The sequence below is a fragment of the Xiphias gladius genome, chromosome 5, assembly GCF_016859285.1.
Source record: "Xiphias gladius isolate SHS-SW01 ecotype Sanya breed wild chromosome 5, ASM1685928v1, whole genome shotgun sequence".
Classification (NCBI taxonomy): domain Eukaryota; kingdom Metazoa; phylum Chordata; class Actinopteri; order Istiophoriformes; family Xiphiidae; genus Xiphias; species Xiphias gladius.
In genome coordinates, this window is record NC_053404.1 from 22653095 (window position 1) to 22669411 (window position 16317).

General features: G+C 43.3%; 2 protein-coding genes across 8 annotated transcripts in view; one reads left to right on the plus strand and one right to left on the minus strand.

Moving 5' to 3' along the window:
• The window catches only part of LOC120789870 (NACHT, LRR and PYD domains-containing protein 12-like), a 1168582-nt gene that overhangs the window by 758443 nt on the left and 393822 nt on the right, over positions 1–16317 (minus strand). The window lies entirely within an intron of this gene.
• sugct (succinyl-CoA:glutarate-CoA transferase) overlaps positions 1–16317 on the plus strand; it is a 70463-nt gene that overhangs the window by 34230 nt on the left and 19916 nt on the right. For 2 of the 5 annotated variants that reach the window (XM_040127090.1, XM_040127088.1), the window contains one exon: positions 6706–7018. The exons of 2 other annotated variants lie outside the window; for them this stretch is intronic. In XM_040127090.1, coding sequence (XP_039983024.1) covers positions 6706–7008 — 303 coding nt within the window. In that variant the 3' untranslated portion in view covers positions 7009–7018. Of the gene's footprint in view, positions 1–6705; positions 7019–14168; positions 14306–16317 lie in introns of those variants that run through there. One more of the 5 variants, XR_005707471.1, reaches the window with a different exon arrangement.

Sequence of the window (16317 nt, forward strand, 5' to 3'; positions counted from 1 at the left end):
ATCTCGGCTCATCCCCTCGTTCTTCCTGGCCAGAGTGATGGTGCTGCCTTCTTCCCATCATCAGGGGTGTGGGCTCAGTGGTCAGAGCTGCACCACCTCTTCCCTCTCCACAGTAATTGGTGTCCACTGATGGAGTGGCTGAGCGGTTTATTTCTGAAGACACTTGTGCCTCGGCTACCTTCGTGGAGAACACCGGCCCTCGGTGTCAGACTTGCTCAAGCCTCAACCTCAGACGACTCTAGACAACTCTCACTGGATTATTGTGACACTGAAGCAAACTTAAAAACACGAAGACTCTGAATGAAGTTCTGCAGTTACAAGGAGCCTCTTTCTGTGTGATCTCCCAGCAGGTTTAAGGAGGTCTATTTGTGATGGACACGATGTCCTCGGCCAAATCTAAATATGTGCGTGTCATGTCTGTGTGTTCAGACTGAGTTATGACTCTGAGAGGGAGTGAGGACCGGGAGGTTTTAAAGCACCTTAGTGTTCTCCACGAGCTGTTGTTTTAAGAACACCTGTTTGCTCCTGTGCTTTTCACCTCACACAGTATCTTTGACTCAGGTCTCCGCCTCCGTGCCCCCACCCTCAGCTCTCCCACGGGCGCCTCGCAGTTTGCATGTGTGCACATATGAACGTGCGTCGTTTTAATGAGCTTTAGTGTAAACAGACATGACTTCAGCCGAGAGAGAGCGAGCACAGTCATGACTGAAATATGAGCTGATTAATTGAGTGATTTGTCACTTTGCTGCTCTCTGAGCACATGTGGAGTTCTCCCGCTGCGATGCATTAATCATCCATCGTGACAGCTGTTTAAGTTGGGAATCAGGTTGGGGAAACACCTGGAAGACCTGAAATTCCTTAACGCTGCTTTCCAGGGATGAAAAAGTCCCAGGTTATTTTATTTTTCCTTAGTTTCCAAATATTTTCTTGCTTAGAAACTGATATCTGTCCTTTCTTTGGAAGTTCCCTTCGAAATCATTTTGTAATTTGGTACCACTAAGAGAGAAAATAAGCAATAATATCTAAGTCTTTATGTTGAGTTTTTATTTTTTACCTACTGCTTTCATTCGAAATAGTGATTTTGTCAAAGGAATCGTTTGTATTTGTAGTTTTTTTTTAAACGGTATTCTTCTCTTCTCTCGTTCGTTTTTTCTCTTTTCATCCTGTCCTCTCATCTGCTTGCTTCTTTCTGTTCTCCTCTTTTCTTTCTTCCTGTCTGACACCCACCAGCTCGTCCCTCAGTGATTCAGTTTCTTCCTCCCGAGGACAACATTTTGACGTGAAGCAGGATAATTAATCGTGGCGACATTGTCCAGAGTTCAGGGTGTGTTCGCAGGTTGCTGCTTGACTCTCCTGTCCGATTATTCCGAGTTACCCGGTCAGGGGTCAGGGGTCAGGCTGTGATTACAGTCCGCCGGCCAACAGCGGCTCGTTACAGGAGCGCGGGGAAACGGCGCAACAGCTGCTCGTTAAAACTTTACTTATCCAGAAAGCTGACAGAGCTCGGCCCTGCGTCACGCACATCCACATGTTCAAACTGGGAGCAGACCAGTACAGGCAGTCTGCAGCCGCTAGCCACCGGTATAGACTTCAGCTACTTTGGTGCCTTCATGGAGGATGTTGAGGGTGCTTAATGATGTTTCCTGCAGACAACAGTCAGGATAGAAAAGTTTTGATCAGTCATTCATCTCAAATTAGCGATTTTGTCCTCTTAATTCACCAATTCGTCTCGTTAAATTGTGTATTTACTTCCCTTAAAATAACAGAGCTCAGCTACCAGGTTGAGTCTGGCACATTGGAAGGCTGCCGTAGAAGAAGAAAGAAGCCGCAGGTGGCGATTCTGTTTCAAAACTTTCACAGCTGCTGTGTTTCACCGTTGTACAGCAGCTGTGCTGTGCTCGTGTCCTTGTTCTTCTCATCTTTATATATAAACAGAACTGTGCAAAGGTTTGAGACGCTTTAGATTCTTCTTCGTCATCAGTCCCATCAGGATGCGTCTAACTGGTCCCAGATTCGTCCTGCAGCAGGACAACTAACCCAATGACACACACACACACACACACACACTTCTTCAGAGACCAGAAGAACAAGGAGTCCAGCAGTAGATGGTCTGGCCCCCACAGAGCCCTGATCTGTGCATCATGGAGACAGACTAAATCCACATAAGAACCGTGGCAGGTTCTCCAAGATGCAGGAACAACCTACCTGCCAAGTACTTTTGAAAAACTGTGTGCAGGTGCACAAAGGAGACCTGTTGCTGGTTTAAAGTCAAAGGGGAGTCACAGCACATACTGATCTGATTTAGGTTTTTTGGATGAGGTTCACTGCTAAATAGCATTATTTCTGAAAACTTCCTCTCTTTTCTCTTAGAGCCTAAAACTTTTGCAGTAGGTTGGTTATGCTGTTGGTGTGCTTTGGAAAGAGGCACGTGCTGAGTCCGCACGCTGTGTTCAGATTGACATCAGCATTGGGTCAAAAATCACCCTGTCATTTATTTCGGTCAGACCAGTGTTGGCTCTGTGGGTGTCCTTTTTTATTTCGAACAAAAAGGACAAATGAAGTAATTGCATGAGTGCATGATTTAGACTTTCAGACAAATTATTTATGACGTGTTTTCCCCTCTGCCCTCTCAGGGGCTCTGCAGAGTAATTACCTTAAGGAGCCATTAGTTAATATTCTCCTTCTGAGAGGAATATTTGTCCTCAAGTAACTCTGACTTTGTGCCAGAGACGTGCTGATGTCATCGTCCATGTCAACGATAGAGCTTAGAACATGATCCATGAGGACAGTGAACAACATTTATTAGAGTTTTCAATTCCTAAAACAACAAGATTACAAGACGGCCACAGCAGTTAGGGGGTCAGATGTCCAATGTTTTGCTGTGACCTCGGAATGACTCTGTGGAAAAGAAATAAGTGGGGTTTTGTTGACAGTAATCAGAGCGGGAGGAGAATGGGAGGGAGCTGAGGTAGTGTAATGTAAGGAAGCAATCAGTCGGAAAACCTCAGCGGCCAGTGGAAAGCAGCTCTGGGACATCTGGGAAAGTGTGAGAGGAGGGTTTGATAAAATCCAGGTATGCTACAGAGTATGAGAAACTCAGAGTAACTGTGAAAACATGTAGTGACAGACGACGTGACGGAGAGACGGAGGAGGAGGTCGTTTGTTTTGATTGTTGAGAGTTGATAAGACGAAACTTAGACTGACCTGCACCGTGAAAAACTGAGGCTGTCAGCTCAACCAAACAGGACGTCTGAGGTTGCTGGTCAACAGTTGTTCACGTTGTCTCTGAAGTTGCACAGCTTCTGACAAAATAGCAAGTGAAATTAAAGCTGTAAGCTGAGCTTAAACTTTTAGACAGGTCACACGCAGGAACAGCACGATGCTGAATAAAATGGAGCGATAGGAAATGAGAACTAAACGATGGGAAAACCATTCACCTTTTTTTTTTTGCCCAATATCAAGATTATTCTGGCACTCCTATGTAGAGCAAGGGTAGAAGATGTAATAAAAGCCTTTATTTCCATTATCTGTACTGGCTTATCCTGTGGAAGGTCACATGGGGCTTAAGCCAAGCTCACATTGGGTGAGCGGTCTGGTACAATAGAGGTTTTCATGGGTCCAAAATCTTGGAGCCAGTCTGAAACAGATGCATGGAACACGTAGCTGAACCTGATGAGTATAAAATAACTTTTAACCCCAAGAGAGACCCACTCCGCAAGGAACCCAGGGACATTCAGAGCTGGTCTGAAATAGGCCTGAGGATAATTAAACTTGGAGTCTTGTTCTCGAAACACCCTAACGTGAAAAGGTCCTAACTGGCTCCTAACTTTTTGACTTACACTTCTCTTGTTTCTAGAACTTCTTTGGACATTAAAAAATGTAGTTCTTTGTCCAAACTGCACGGATACCCTGATTAAGGTTTGTAAAAAGTTAGAAAAATAGAGGAGAAGAGGATTTCTGTGAGAGGTTAGAAAGAATGAGAACCACCACATCTCTGCTCTGAATTTGCTTCTAGACGTGTTGCTGTTGGAGTTCTGTTCAGTCCACTGATGATGTGCTGTCACACACATGAACCTGAGCTGCTCCGGATCAGTTAGAAACTATCATCAACACTCTGTGGAAAATATTTGGGAAACACTTAGAAGATGGAGGGCAGAGAAATGAAGTATTGAAAGTGAGGAAGAGAATAAGAAGTATGTGTAGAAGGAATCAGAGGAGGTAGTTTGTTTATTATTAAAAATGTGATTAAATGAGAAACAAATTCTTTCTTGGAAGAAAAAAAACATTTCACAGAACCTGAATCTGTGGACTCCGATCACTTTCGTCTCATAAAACAGCCAAAACAACCAGAACTCTGTTATTCCACAGATAACCATGAAGTGTTGAGTTCATAAGACTTTTCTGTCGGACACAAACATCTTCATGTTGATCCTCACGGTCACTTATCTGATTATTAACACAAGTCACTTGTGCCAACTCAGGATACTTTTTCAGAAAGGCTGTAATCTGATATTAAAAGATAAAAAACTGAGTTCATGCTCAGTTTGAAAACTTTAACGAACCCTCTGAGCTCCTAAAGCAGAAACACCCAAATTGGAAGTGAAAACAAAACACAAAAATCACCATCATTGGTTAGTTTGAGTCCAAAAATCTGTGTCCAGGTTAGAGGAGTTTTTATTCCAAAAAGTTGAAAAGAACAGTTCACACAAATTTCGTCAAAGTACAAAGTATGTCCACACTAGTTGTACTCATACTGTTGTCTTTAGCTCTGCCACCACTGTTAAAATCGCACTTTGTAACTTTTGCTAATCACTGTTTTTGTCCAAGTAGTGAACACACTGACATATCATCACCTTTTATGTTGATATGATGAACTTGTTCTCAAACAGCTGTTTACTTCCACATCCAGCTGTTACAGAGCAACATGACCTTTCATCTGGATCTGGTGTCTGAGTCCACCAGATGACTCTAAGTCCAGTACTCCCTCTCTTTTAGCTCTGGTTTTGGTCTCCACCAGCTCCTGCAGGGAATCTCTGGCTCTTTAGCAGCTAAATGCTCCACTTTGTTCACCAGCTGGTCTCTGACTGGGTCTGTCTGCTGTTTGCTGCTGAGCAGGTAGTGGACGGTGGCTTTTTTTACAGCTGTTTCTCTGAAAACATCTGGCTTCTGCCGCGGTCGAAAACGACGCTTTGAGAGCGGCGAGTGCGAACCGGAGCAGTCAACGTATAAACAACGAGCTGATACTCGCTGTGCAGCTCAGCAAAGCCGAGGCGAGCTGCTGATTCAGCTGCCGATTCACTACCAGAGACGCCTTTCAGACTGTCGCAGTGTTTTCTTACTGACATTTTGTACATTATGACATAAATATCCATCTTATCCACTGTGAGTGAAACACTAGCACAGTTAGAGAAGAGTGTTCAAGTCACCAGCTGACTCAGTAACATCCGCTCTGCAGGATGTGTTGTGTGCTTGTACACTGTGCGAGACTGCTGATGTGCCTCTGAGCAATGCAGCGCATCCCTAACGGCTCCTGGGAGGCTGCTCAGAGCTTTCCTCCTCCTTTTCTCCTCTGCTTCTCTGCTTTCTGTTCTTTTTCATACCATTCACCCCCTATCTTCCTCTCCTCGTCTGGTTTCTCCTCTTTCTGTCCTCCTTTTTTCCTCCTCTACTCCTCTTGCCCTCCTGCTTTCATCACTTCTTCTCCTCCTCTCTCATCCCTCTCTGCTCTGTCTGAAAATTCATGTTCAGTGGATCGTTGCTGGTGCTATAAAGTTTTGTTTTTGTTTTTCTTTCGTTTTGTTTTTTAAGTGGCAGACAGGTGTAGTGACATCACCCTCTTCAGGTGTTCATGTTATTTTGTCCAGTCCCTCTGTTAGAGTTTATTACATCTGATGTTCCTCCATTTGATTGACTCCTCCGCCTGTACGGTCAATAAGACCTGATTGGCTGAGCCTTCGTCCTGTGTGTGTGTGTATGTGTATGTGTGTCCGTGTGTGTGTGTCCATGTGTGTGTGTGTGTGTGAGAGAGAGAGAGAGAAGCAGATGTTTGTCGTTCTGTCCAAATGTCTCCCAGGTGTCTCACACACACTGAGGTCATTCAGGGACACAACAGGATGATTCACACAGATATGCAGAGTCCTGTCCGTAGTTTTGATTCCTTTTTTATTTGTGATCAGAGAGAAGGAGCGTCTTCCTGTTTTCTTCTCCTCCTCACCTGCCTCTCTTCTCCTTGTTTGTTCTTTTCTGTACAGCTAAACACAAGGACAAGATAAGCTTTGTTTCATTGACGTGTGTGTGTGTGTGTGTTGACCTGTCTCTGACTGTGTTATTCTCCTGTTGCATTAGTGTCCAGTTTAACACACACATTGTTTTCCAGTGAGTCAATGAAGGGAGATGTCCATTCTGTCTTCTCTTTTTTTTTCTACTTGTGTTTTATCATCTCGCATCAGTTTGAATCAGAGACGCAGAAAGTGAGAGAGAGGTATGACGTGCAGCAATTAAAGCACAGTTGTATGCAAAAGACGTTAAAAATTAGACTTTTCGTCAAATGCAAAGGCTCTGTCAGTTTTGATTTCGTCAGGAGGGGGCTACAGAAAAAAGCTAACCAGCTTGAAATCTCCGTGGTCTGAAATGTCATGAAAAAAAGTGCAGGGAAGGGGAACTGTGGAAGTCAAGACAAGATCTGAAGACCAAGAAAACTTTCAGATAAAACTGCAGGTCTGCTGGGGCAGAGAGGCAACGTCAACCCCCCCTCCCCCATACGACTGCGGAGGAGCTGCAGGAAGGTTCGGCCGACACACGAGTGGCGGTGCAGCGTTCAAACGGGGGCTACATGGAAGAGTCATCAGAGGGAAACCAAACCTGCCACCTCATCACAAAAGTCAACATCTGGATCAGCCGGAGTCGCTGCAGCGGGATGGAGTTAAAACCCAACTCGTTGGCCACAGTCACCTAAAGTGCGTTTGGAGAAAGAAGGAGCAGCATTTGATGAAAAGAAGATATCTTTGACAGCTGTTAATCAGGGGGGTGGAAATCTTCTTCTTTCTGCTTGGGGGGGGGGCGGCACTGCACAGATAGAGGGAAGAACGGAGGTAAATGTCCTCTTCTTTTCATTCATAAAATCAACAGAATATGGACTTTGCCCAAACTTTTGCAGACAGCTGTACGTGGTGTGGATAGTCTCTCCATCTATTCACTTCTCTCCTTTTTAAACATTTCTCTTTTTTTTTTTTTTGTACATTTCGGTCATTATTTCTTCTCTTAGCTCGTTTTATCATTTTCCCCCTTCACTTTATTTCCTCCATTCTCCTTTTATCTCTGTTTCTTTTCGCTTCGTTCATTGCTCTTTTCCTCTCCTTCCACCCTGAATCCTCACTTTATGCTGTAACAGCAGGTCATAGTGCTCTTGAGCAAGGCACTGGCACTCCTACATGCTCCTAGTGGACACTAAGACTGTTTTAAAGAAAGAAGTTCAAATAAATAAAGTGAAAAAGGAAAAAACAACAGTCTGCCTATCCTGTCTAAATTCTTCATGGTCAAAATCAAAGCATTTAGAAGCTATTGTTGTGATGCATGATGGGAGCTGGTTTAAGAGACCACATGAAGGAGACGTCTGAACCGCTCGCCGTGACAAACCTGAGGTCCAACTAACGGTCAGAAGGAGGAGAAGGGAAGATGCGTGCGTCACTGCAGCGGCCTGTCGCTCGGGCGGTCACAAATGTGCCAGAAACAGCTGCTGCTGATGTTCTTTACATTTCTGCCTCCTTTAGTCATAGTTCTCTTCCCGCTGAAGGCTGGCCAAACATATGTAAGGGAAATAGAGTTACACGTCAGGTTGCAGTCTTGGCAGCCTGTCTGGACAACTACATGGTTTAAAAATGAAGTGTATCGTTTATGTTAGATAAGCACGAAACAGGCGACTGAAATTCGTATAAAAAGTGCAGCGCGCCTGTGAGAAACTGTGAACTCAGAGAGGTACCCGTGTGCACATCCCATCCTCTGTTTAGGCAAAGTGCAGGACAGCAGATTCAGTGAAGGACAAAAGTAGAAACCTTGACCCCAACGAGAGAGAGGGTAAGAGAGGGTATGGACTGACTCCAAACTTTATTGAGCTTTTTATTTATTAATCTCATTCCCAAACTCCGAGTTACAAAGTGCTCAACAGTAAAACCGAAGGAGTTGAGAGTAAAAATGCTAAATTAATGAAGAATTAACAGTACAACACAGAATATAACAGTAAAACAATTAGGAGAATCGTGATAGGACTAGAGATAAAATACACATCCGTGCGTGAAAAAAATCACAAACAACTGCCAGAATAGGTGCTGATAGGTGGAGTTCATTACTTGTGGACAGAGCCAGGCTAGCAGTTTCCATCTGTTTACTGTGTTTGTGCTGAGCTAAGCTAACCGGCTGCTGGCTGTAACTCCAGGTTTACAGTGCAGATGTCAGGGTAGTATTGATAAACTATTCCAGTGCCCTCCTTTGCATTGAACTGCACACCATTGGCAAACCTCTGTGGGCCTGCTGTTTTTGGCTTTTGGCATTTGTTGTTGACGTAAAGCTTCTGTTCGATATCGCCGCTGTTGTGGATCACTGAAGCGTTATTCTTTGATGGAACTGGAAACTGGTTAAGAAGATCATGTCGGGGACATCGTTTGTTGTTGAGTAGAGGAGTTCGTGTTGTGCGTTGCGTAGGAGAGGAGGAGAGAGAGGACGTGGATTTGATCAGTTCATTAACAGTCTGAATGGGCAACAAGAACCCGACCTGAAGAGAGCCAGAGACATCGGACGCACCTTTGAAAATGTTTTTTTTGTTGTTTTTTTTTAAGTGAAAAATAACCTTCGCCTGCCACGTTGAAGGTAAAATATTTGACAGAAAAATCTGGGACTCCGGAGGGGAATCAAACCCCTCGACCCTGACCGTGCTCAGTGCCTTGCTCCGCCGCTTCCCCAGAGGGTCTGTTTGTTGGAGCTGGAATGCGCCAGAGCATAGTTTGGTTTGTGAGCCATAATCAAATCAAAATGTGTCTGCATACTTTCCCATGGGGACGAAGGAAGAGGAGGAGGAGGGGCGTCCAATTAAACGGTGACACTCGGAGAGAACGAGAGATAAACAGACGGATAATAATCGGGAATGGACAGAGTTTAAACAAAAGCAGGGAGGAAGAAAGAGAGGAAGTATGTGGACAGCCGCTGGTATTTCAGATGTTATTTTTGGACATTTTCAGGAGCTGAAACATGTTTTATGTAACTCCGGATAAAGCCAGCAGCTAATGAGCTAAAATACCAGAATGTATTTGAAATGAGGGATCAAACAAAAGACAGAGGAAAGACAGACACTTCGGTCAGACCGAAGCGTTTGGATGAGTTAGTTTTATTTAGAGGCCTGGTGAAGTCACATCTGCGTCTCGTTAATTCCACCTTACGTGAGGCTGAGCTCGAAGCCAGATGTCGCGTTCACATTGTGTAGGATAGCTGGAGGAGAGGGGAGGATTGCAGAGGTGTTGGTGAGAGGATTAAAACTACTGTGAACAGACGACACAGAAGAAGACGGAGCGGTTTCCCCCGAGCTGTGAAAACCGCCGCCATGAAAACATGCCTCCATCCATACAGATTTCAGGTTCGTCTTCACCAACATGGCAGAAAACAAACTGCACTGAAGATGAACTTTGCTTCTTCTGGACTCAAAGGATGAAGCAGCCGACAGACGCACGCACGCACACGCACACGCACACGCACACACACACACACACACACACACACACACACACACACACACACACACACACGTGCACCTGCACAGGCACAGGTTGAAATAACTTGAGCACAGCAGGGATTTGTCTGCTTTCCGGAAACTTCTGCAGTCCAGGGAGCAGAGCCAAGGCCTGTGTGTGTGTGTGTGCGTGAGTGTGTGTGTTTTTTTCCACATGTGGGTCTCTCTCAATAACATGTACACACACACACACACACACACACACACACCCCCACCCTTTCTGGTGTAATAAACCTTTACTGTTTTGACTTTCATTCATAAAAATCCACTCAGCTGCAGCTTCTTTTCTCCTCCCCTTGTTTCGTGTCCCTCTCCTCTCTCCTTGTCTCCTTTCCTCATTTCTTCTGCTTCTTTTCTCTCTTATTTTTTATTCTAATATTTTTTCCATCATACAAACTCAAATTTTTTTCTTTGGGTGATAATTAGTCGACACAAAGCTGTGACTGGTCAGGAGGTGAACGGATCAAAGGTGTGTGTGTGTGGTTTGATGTTTTCTCTCTGCTGAGCGACATATTGCAACTAACGATAATTTTCCGCATCGATTGATCTGCTAAATTATTTTCTCGATTAATTGTTTGAACAGTGAAAAATGTCTGTCACACGGTTGGTGGCTTCAGATGTTTTGCTTTGTCCGACCGGCAGCCAAAAACCTGCAGATTTCTCAGTTCTCTGTGGTTTAGAAAAGAAGAGCAGAACATCCTCAGGTATGAGAGGCTGGAACGGATGAATGTTTCTCACTTTTGATAGAAAAATCGCTCATGACCCACAAGGAGTGTGTGACGATGTATTTATCTGCAGAGTCGCTGCCCTCTGCGGACGTATGGGCGTAACCGCCGTGAACCAATCAGAAAATACCGTTTCATTTCTCTGATTCGCTGCTTTGTTCTCGCTAACACCGCTCCCTCGCTTCATTCTCTCTCTCGCTGTCTTCAGTTTGAGCTCTGAGAACGAAAGAAAAAAAAAATCCACCCTCTAACGCTCCAAAGTTGAGAAAACAAAGGCCCGCTTGCTTGCTTGCTTGTATGGGAGCTTCTTGATCGTACGGCATGTTCCTCGTCAGCAGGTGAAGTTGCTCAGTTGTTGCAGAACTGCGGCCGCTCAAACCTTCAGGGACTTTTTGGACTTCATCTGATTTACATGTTGTGTGTTATTCATTGACGAGGTGCGGAAACGGAAATAAAAAAGGAGACGTTGTGGTTTTAGCAGCAGCTAGCTTTGGAGATACTTGTTAGTTGGTTGTCCTGTATTTTATTTTGTGGACAAGAAAACACAATCAGGATCATCATACTGGACATGATCACGTCTTTTCTTGGCCGTTTGGCTGTAATTTTTTTTTTTTTTTTTTTTTTTGAGGGACTGACTGATCTACAGCTTTTTTTCCCCTGTTATATCACCGTGTTCTTTCAGCCGTGTTTGTAGAGATTTAGACGTGATTCTAGCTGAGAGCAGGTCTGTGATGAGACGTCAAAGCCTTTACAAAAATCACTCTGACCTCCGAACACTTGTAAACCAACTTTATCCTCCATAAATCCTGGATCAGTGCCGAGTTCATGCCGACTTTATCAACTCCGTCTCTGTGGGCTCCACCGAGCTCGTCTGTAAGCAGGGATCGGCATCAAAGACCCCTCACCTCTTTTTCACCTCGTCCATCCATCCATCTATCCGCTGGCCCTCGTTTGGCCCCCCGGTCATCGTAATGTCTTTACACACACGTGCGTGTCCCTGATCTTCTAAAAACATTGCTTTAACTCTCACCTTCCTCTGTTTTTTTCTGTTTTTGTTCCCCGCTCTTCTCTTCTCTTTTGTCTTCCTCTCATCCAGCTCTTTTAAATTGATTTTCTCTTCTCCCTCTGTGGTGCCTACAGCTCCGATGTAATAGTCGAAGCAGAATTTAGTGTCTAAAGTTCAAATGCAGAAGGCGGCGAGATTAAAAAATTGCGTCTTGTTATGGTTTAGTCATTTTTTTAATAGTTCAAAACTAAATCTGAATGATGTACACTGCATATGCTGACAACACTGACAGTGTGATGTCCTGTCGGCGCCCCCTACAGACTGCAGTGTTCAATACAGCCACAAAAAAAAATAAAAAATTTTGGACAGAACAAACAACATAAGGATGATAATAATACATGGAGTTTCTAGTAAGTCTTTACTATTTGACTAAACAGTAAATAATCTTTGGGACAAAGGCAGATGTGTTCACGCTCATGAGTTGGGGGAAGATGAAGAACACGGACGTAAACCAAGTTGCGTAATTTTGCCGTTATAAGGGAAAAAACTCAAAGTAGCTACGCTGTTCATACACAAGATGGCGGTGCCGGCTACAAACACGAAACATACTTACTAAATTCCTAAATTGGTCAGAGTAAAAAAAAAATAAATCGATTAAAAAGAAAGAGAGGTAGGTACGAGATGAGCAGAGGAACTTTCAAGAAAAATGGAGAGCTTTGTTTTTTTATTTGTCCTCCAAGGATCCAACCCTTTGTGTTTAACACGCAACCTGACGCGCAGCAGTTTGAAGTAAAATAAGCTGGAGCTCCATTTCCGAGTCACGCACCCAAGGTTGTGTGTTTTTTGGTGTCTGACGGTAAAAGAGGCTCCTGGCTGTGTTGACTGCTCCGGTCTACGCCGTTCTTTCACCCAAACGACACCCTTAACCTGGATGCCGTCGAAATGCATTCTGGGAGATGTAGGAAGATATTTATAGCAGTTGAAGTAGATGAGTTGGTCCAAGGGAAAGAAATGACATCAGTTAATCCCCCGGTGAGATCTGAGGATCATTTATCCGTCATTCCTCGGGTCTCGTTTACCAGCCACGTTGAACCTGTCAGTGTCACCTTCTCTCAGGCTCCCAGAGCTCCGACACTCGGGATTAAACTCTCCACGTAAACTATGAAATCATATTTGGCCGTTTTCATCAGTGGGAGTTAGCACTATCTGCAGCTCCTGAACAGCTTCCTACTGACAGGAGGTTACTGTGCTGCTGCACACCTGGAACACAGCTGCTGAAAGACACGCTAACACACATACAGTGATATACACACACACACACACGCACACACACACATATATACGCAATATATACACAAACGTGCTGTGAATCTTCCCCCAGTTTTCCCTCAATATGGGCAACTCATCGAACCAAAACACACATGCCAAAGTTTACACTTCATACAAACTGAAACACACAGACTCAAAACACACAGGTGTTTGTGTGTGTGTGTGTGTGTGTGTGTGTGTGTGTGTCTTTTGCAACTCCAAAGACCTTTTTGTTTTTGAAAGAATTTATTTCTGCAATTGCCTCTTCAACACTTCTAAATAGTTTACTTCGAAATCCTGTGGTGTTTGGGACACTTGGGTGGCAACGCCGGCTGGTCCGTGTGTCGGTGCACCACCCTGGTCCAAAATAGGATATCTCAACAACTAACTGGATGGATTGCAATGAAATTTTATACACACATTCGTGGATCCCAGAGGATGAATCCTACTGAACACGGTGATCCTCTGGCTCTAGCGCCACCAGCTGGCACAGTCTCAGTTTTTAGGGACATTTCTCAACAACTGTTAGATGGATTGTCACGACATTTGGTTCAGACGTGCCGATGTGCTGAACTCATGTGGTTTTGTGGTTATAAAATTCAAATCTTTGAAGTCAAGTGAGAAATAACTGGAATGCAAATATTGACTTGAGATTGTCTTTTGTTGAGTGAGAAGACAGAAACTCTCCATAGTGTCAGTCTGATGAATGTCGAAGATATGAAATGTTGAATAAATATGTTTCTGACACACTGAAACAGCAGCTGGAGAATACTGACTTTAGTCCAGGGCTACACCTTGAGCCATATTTTTACATTTACACACCATTTGAAGTCATGCTTCATTAGCTGTTAGCATTTTCTCTGTGATGTCTGTTTCCATGCTTAACATGCATTCACTGAAATGTTCTCGGTAAATGAGAAAACATAATGATTTTGAAGGCGAGACCTGAAGCTAGAGGAGCATCTTTTTTAAAATATGGTTCCTAAGAGGATTTTCTGGATATTTATTGGACATTGGAGACACCAGAGATCACTGGAAAGGGTAAGTTGGGTAGTAGTATGTATGACGTCTGTTTTTTTTTAAAAGCTAGCAAGCTAGCTAGTATGCATGCTGGTGCAGTAGCTAGCTTTTAAACCAAAATAAACTGCCGAGTTAGATTAGCAAGTGAGCTAGCTTATTCATTAACCAGAATTAATACATTTAGAAAAAGGTGCTGTAGGTGTATCATCCACTAATGTCTTACACCTGACGCTTTGCTTATAAAGGCTAAAGCCACATCTATTTTGCTCAGACATATGTCTAGAAGAACATATACAGCTGAGTCATGTAATATCTTCCTGGTTTAATCACACAGCAGCAGTCATGCAAGTGAAGCCGAGGACGACGTGATACCACCTGGCTGGTAGGTGGATGGTCGTCGGAGATGAGAGCAAACAGCCACATGATGCGTGTTTACTGAGAGAGATGCTGCAGGTGGAAACAGAGCTGAAGGTAGGCTGGACTCCAACAAAAAAACAAACAAACAAACAAACATTTTAATCAGCTTCAGCAGTGTTACACAAATTAAAGTCAGATGTATTAGATCAAACAATTGTCAAAGATAAAGCAGAAATCTGTAGTAATTTACCTAAACTGTTGTCATTTTCAATCTTCCCTCTACATTTCCACTCAGAAGGTTTTGGTTTTATGTGTCCAGCTTTGGAGATATCTACCACGTAACACGAACCCAAAAATAGAGAAAAAGAAAAAATCCCATGCAGCCTAGAAATCATTGTACAAGAATGTCATTAGCTCTCTGTGTTTATGTTCATGTTCATTTCTCCAGGACAGTTTTTCTAAACTCCACCAAGCTTCACAGATGAGGCATATTAAAAGTCAAGAAATGAAAACTGGGTTATTTAAAAAAAAAAAAAAAAAGGGGGCCTTAACTGTAAAAGACCTTTAGTCCTCAACAGGATTAAGGAATGACCATAAGGACCTTACCTGAGGGTCTCAGTTTTGCTCAGCGGCACTTTGACAGAAAGACACTCAGGTTTTTTTGACAACCAGCAAGTACTCATTACTCCCTTCTTGTATTTTTGCCTTTTATCAAACCTCCCACCAAAACCCTGTTCAGTTTAAATACAGGGTAGATGAGTAACAGACACGAGATTTTCAAGAGCGGCGATGGTATTTTTTCTACACAATTTCAAAAAAATCAATTTTGCATGAATTAAACAACTAGCTTCAAACCTAAAACAACAACCTGTCAGTCAAAAACAGATTTGATTTCTTTTATATCCCAGTCTAACTACTTTATAAAACGGTTTGTCATCTGCATAAAGATCTAAACAGACAACCTGACCCAGGTGGACCAGGTGATCGATGTGGTAGGAAGTTAAAATTGTCGGTAAAGCTGAAATCTCCTTTTTTTATTTGAACCGTTTGGATCCTCTGAGCTCAGATAAATCTCCTCATCCTGCCTCAGCTGACTTTTGAGGAAACCTTTGCCATTGTTTTTTTGAAATTCCACCGAGGAATTACAAATGTGGCTTCACCCTCAATCCACAGCCATTTACAGAAACCATATCCGTGTCTCCCTTCAGCTTGTTTTGAATACACCAGATGTAAACTTAGACTCCACACTCTGCTGCCCGCCATGCAAATCCACAGGTGGGTCCAGTTTAAAATGAGCTTGTGGTGAAACTGTTGAGAAACACAAAGCCCAAATTACAAACAGGAGATCCTCTTGAATGCAAAACCAAGACAGGATGGTTGTTGTTTAGATGCAACAACAGCCTGGAAACACACATGTGTCATGGAGGTGTGGAAAAATTAATGTAGATAAATTGTGAGAGCCTACTAGTTTTTTTTTTATTATTAGAATTCATAAACTTTTTTTATATTTGTTTAGAGGATCGGTCTCTGACTGCACGTGTTTAAACTTTGAGTGATTTGCTTTCCCTGGGGATAAGATGGATAGACAACAAGCAGCAGAAGAAGAAACTTTCTAAGCATATTAAAACGCACTTGGTAACTTTATGAGGCAGCCTAAGATCTTTTTATTCCATGTACAAACAGCACAGAAGGCAGCAAGAGGTTAGATGGTAGAGGGGGGTTGAGTGATGGTTGTCTGATGGAATCTCTGGACCACAAAGTCTGTCTCTTCGCAAACCCAAGTCAAAGGTCTAAGACTATGTCCATAGCAAATTTGCTCAACTACGATTCTCAGAGTATTTCTATTAGAAACATTCAATCATAAATCTTCAGATTCTGTTGCCTTGCAGCTAATACAGGGGAGAACTTATCTTCATAGAACTAATGTCAGAAATGCGATTCAATTTACTTACGGATTTTTGATCAACTCAGAAGCTTTGATGAAGGGTGTTATAATACAACTCTGATTTAACAGCTCCGGATGGAGTCTTCCCCACAGCAGTGGCCACTGGGGCTCATGGGTACTGTAGTATTTTGAGCCATTCTACTTATCAAACCGAGAGAAACAATGTGCTACATTCCTACCC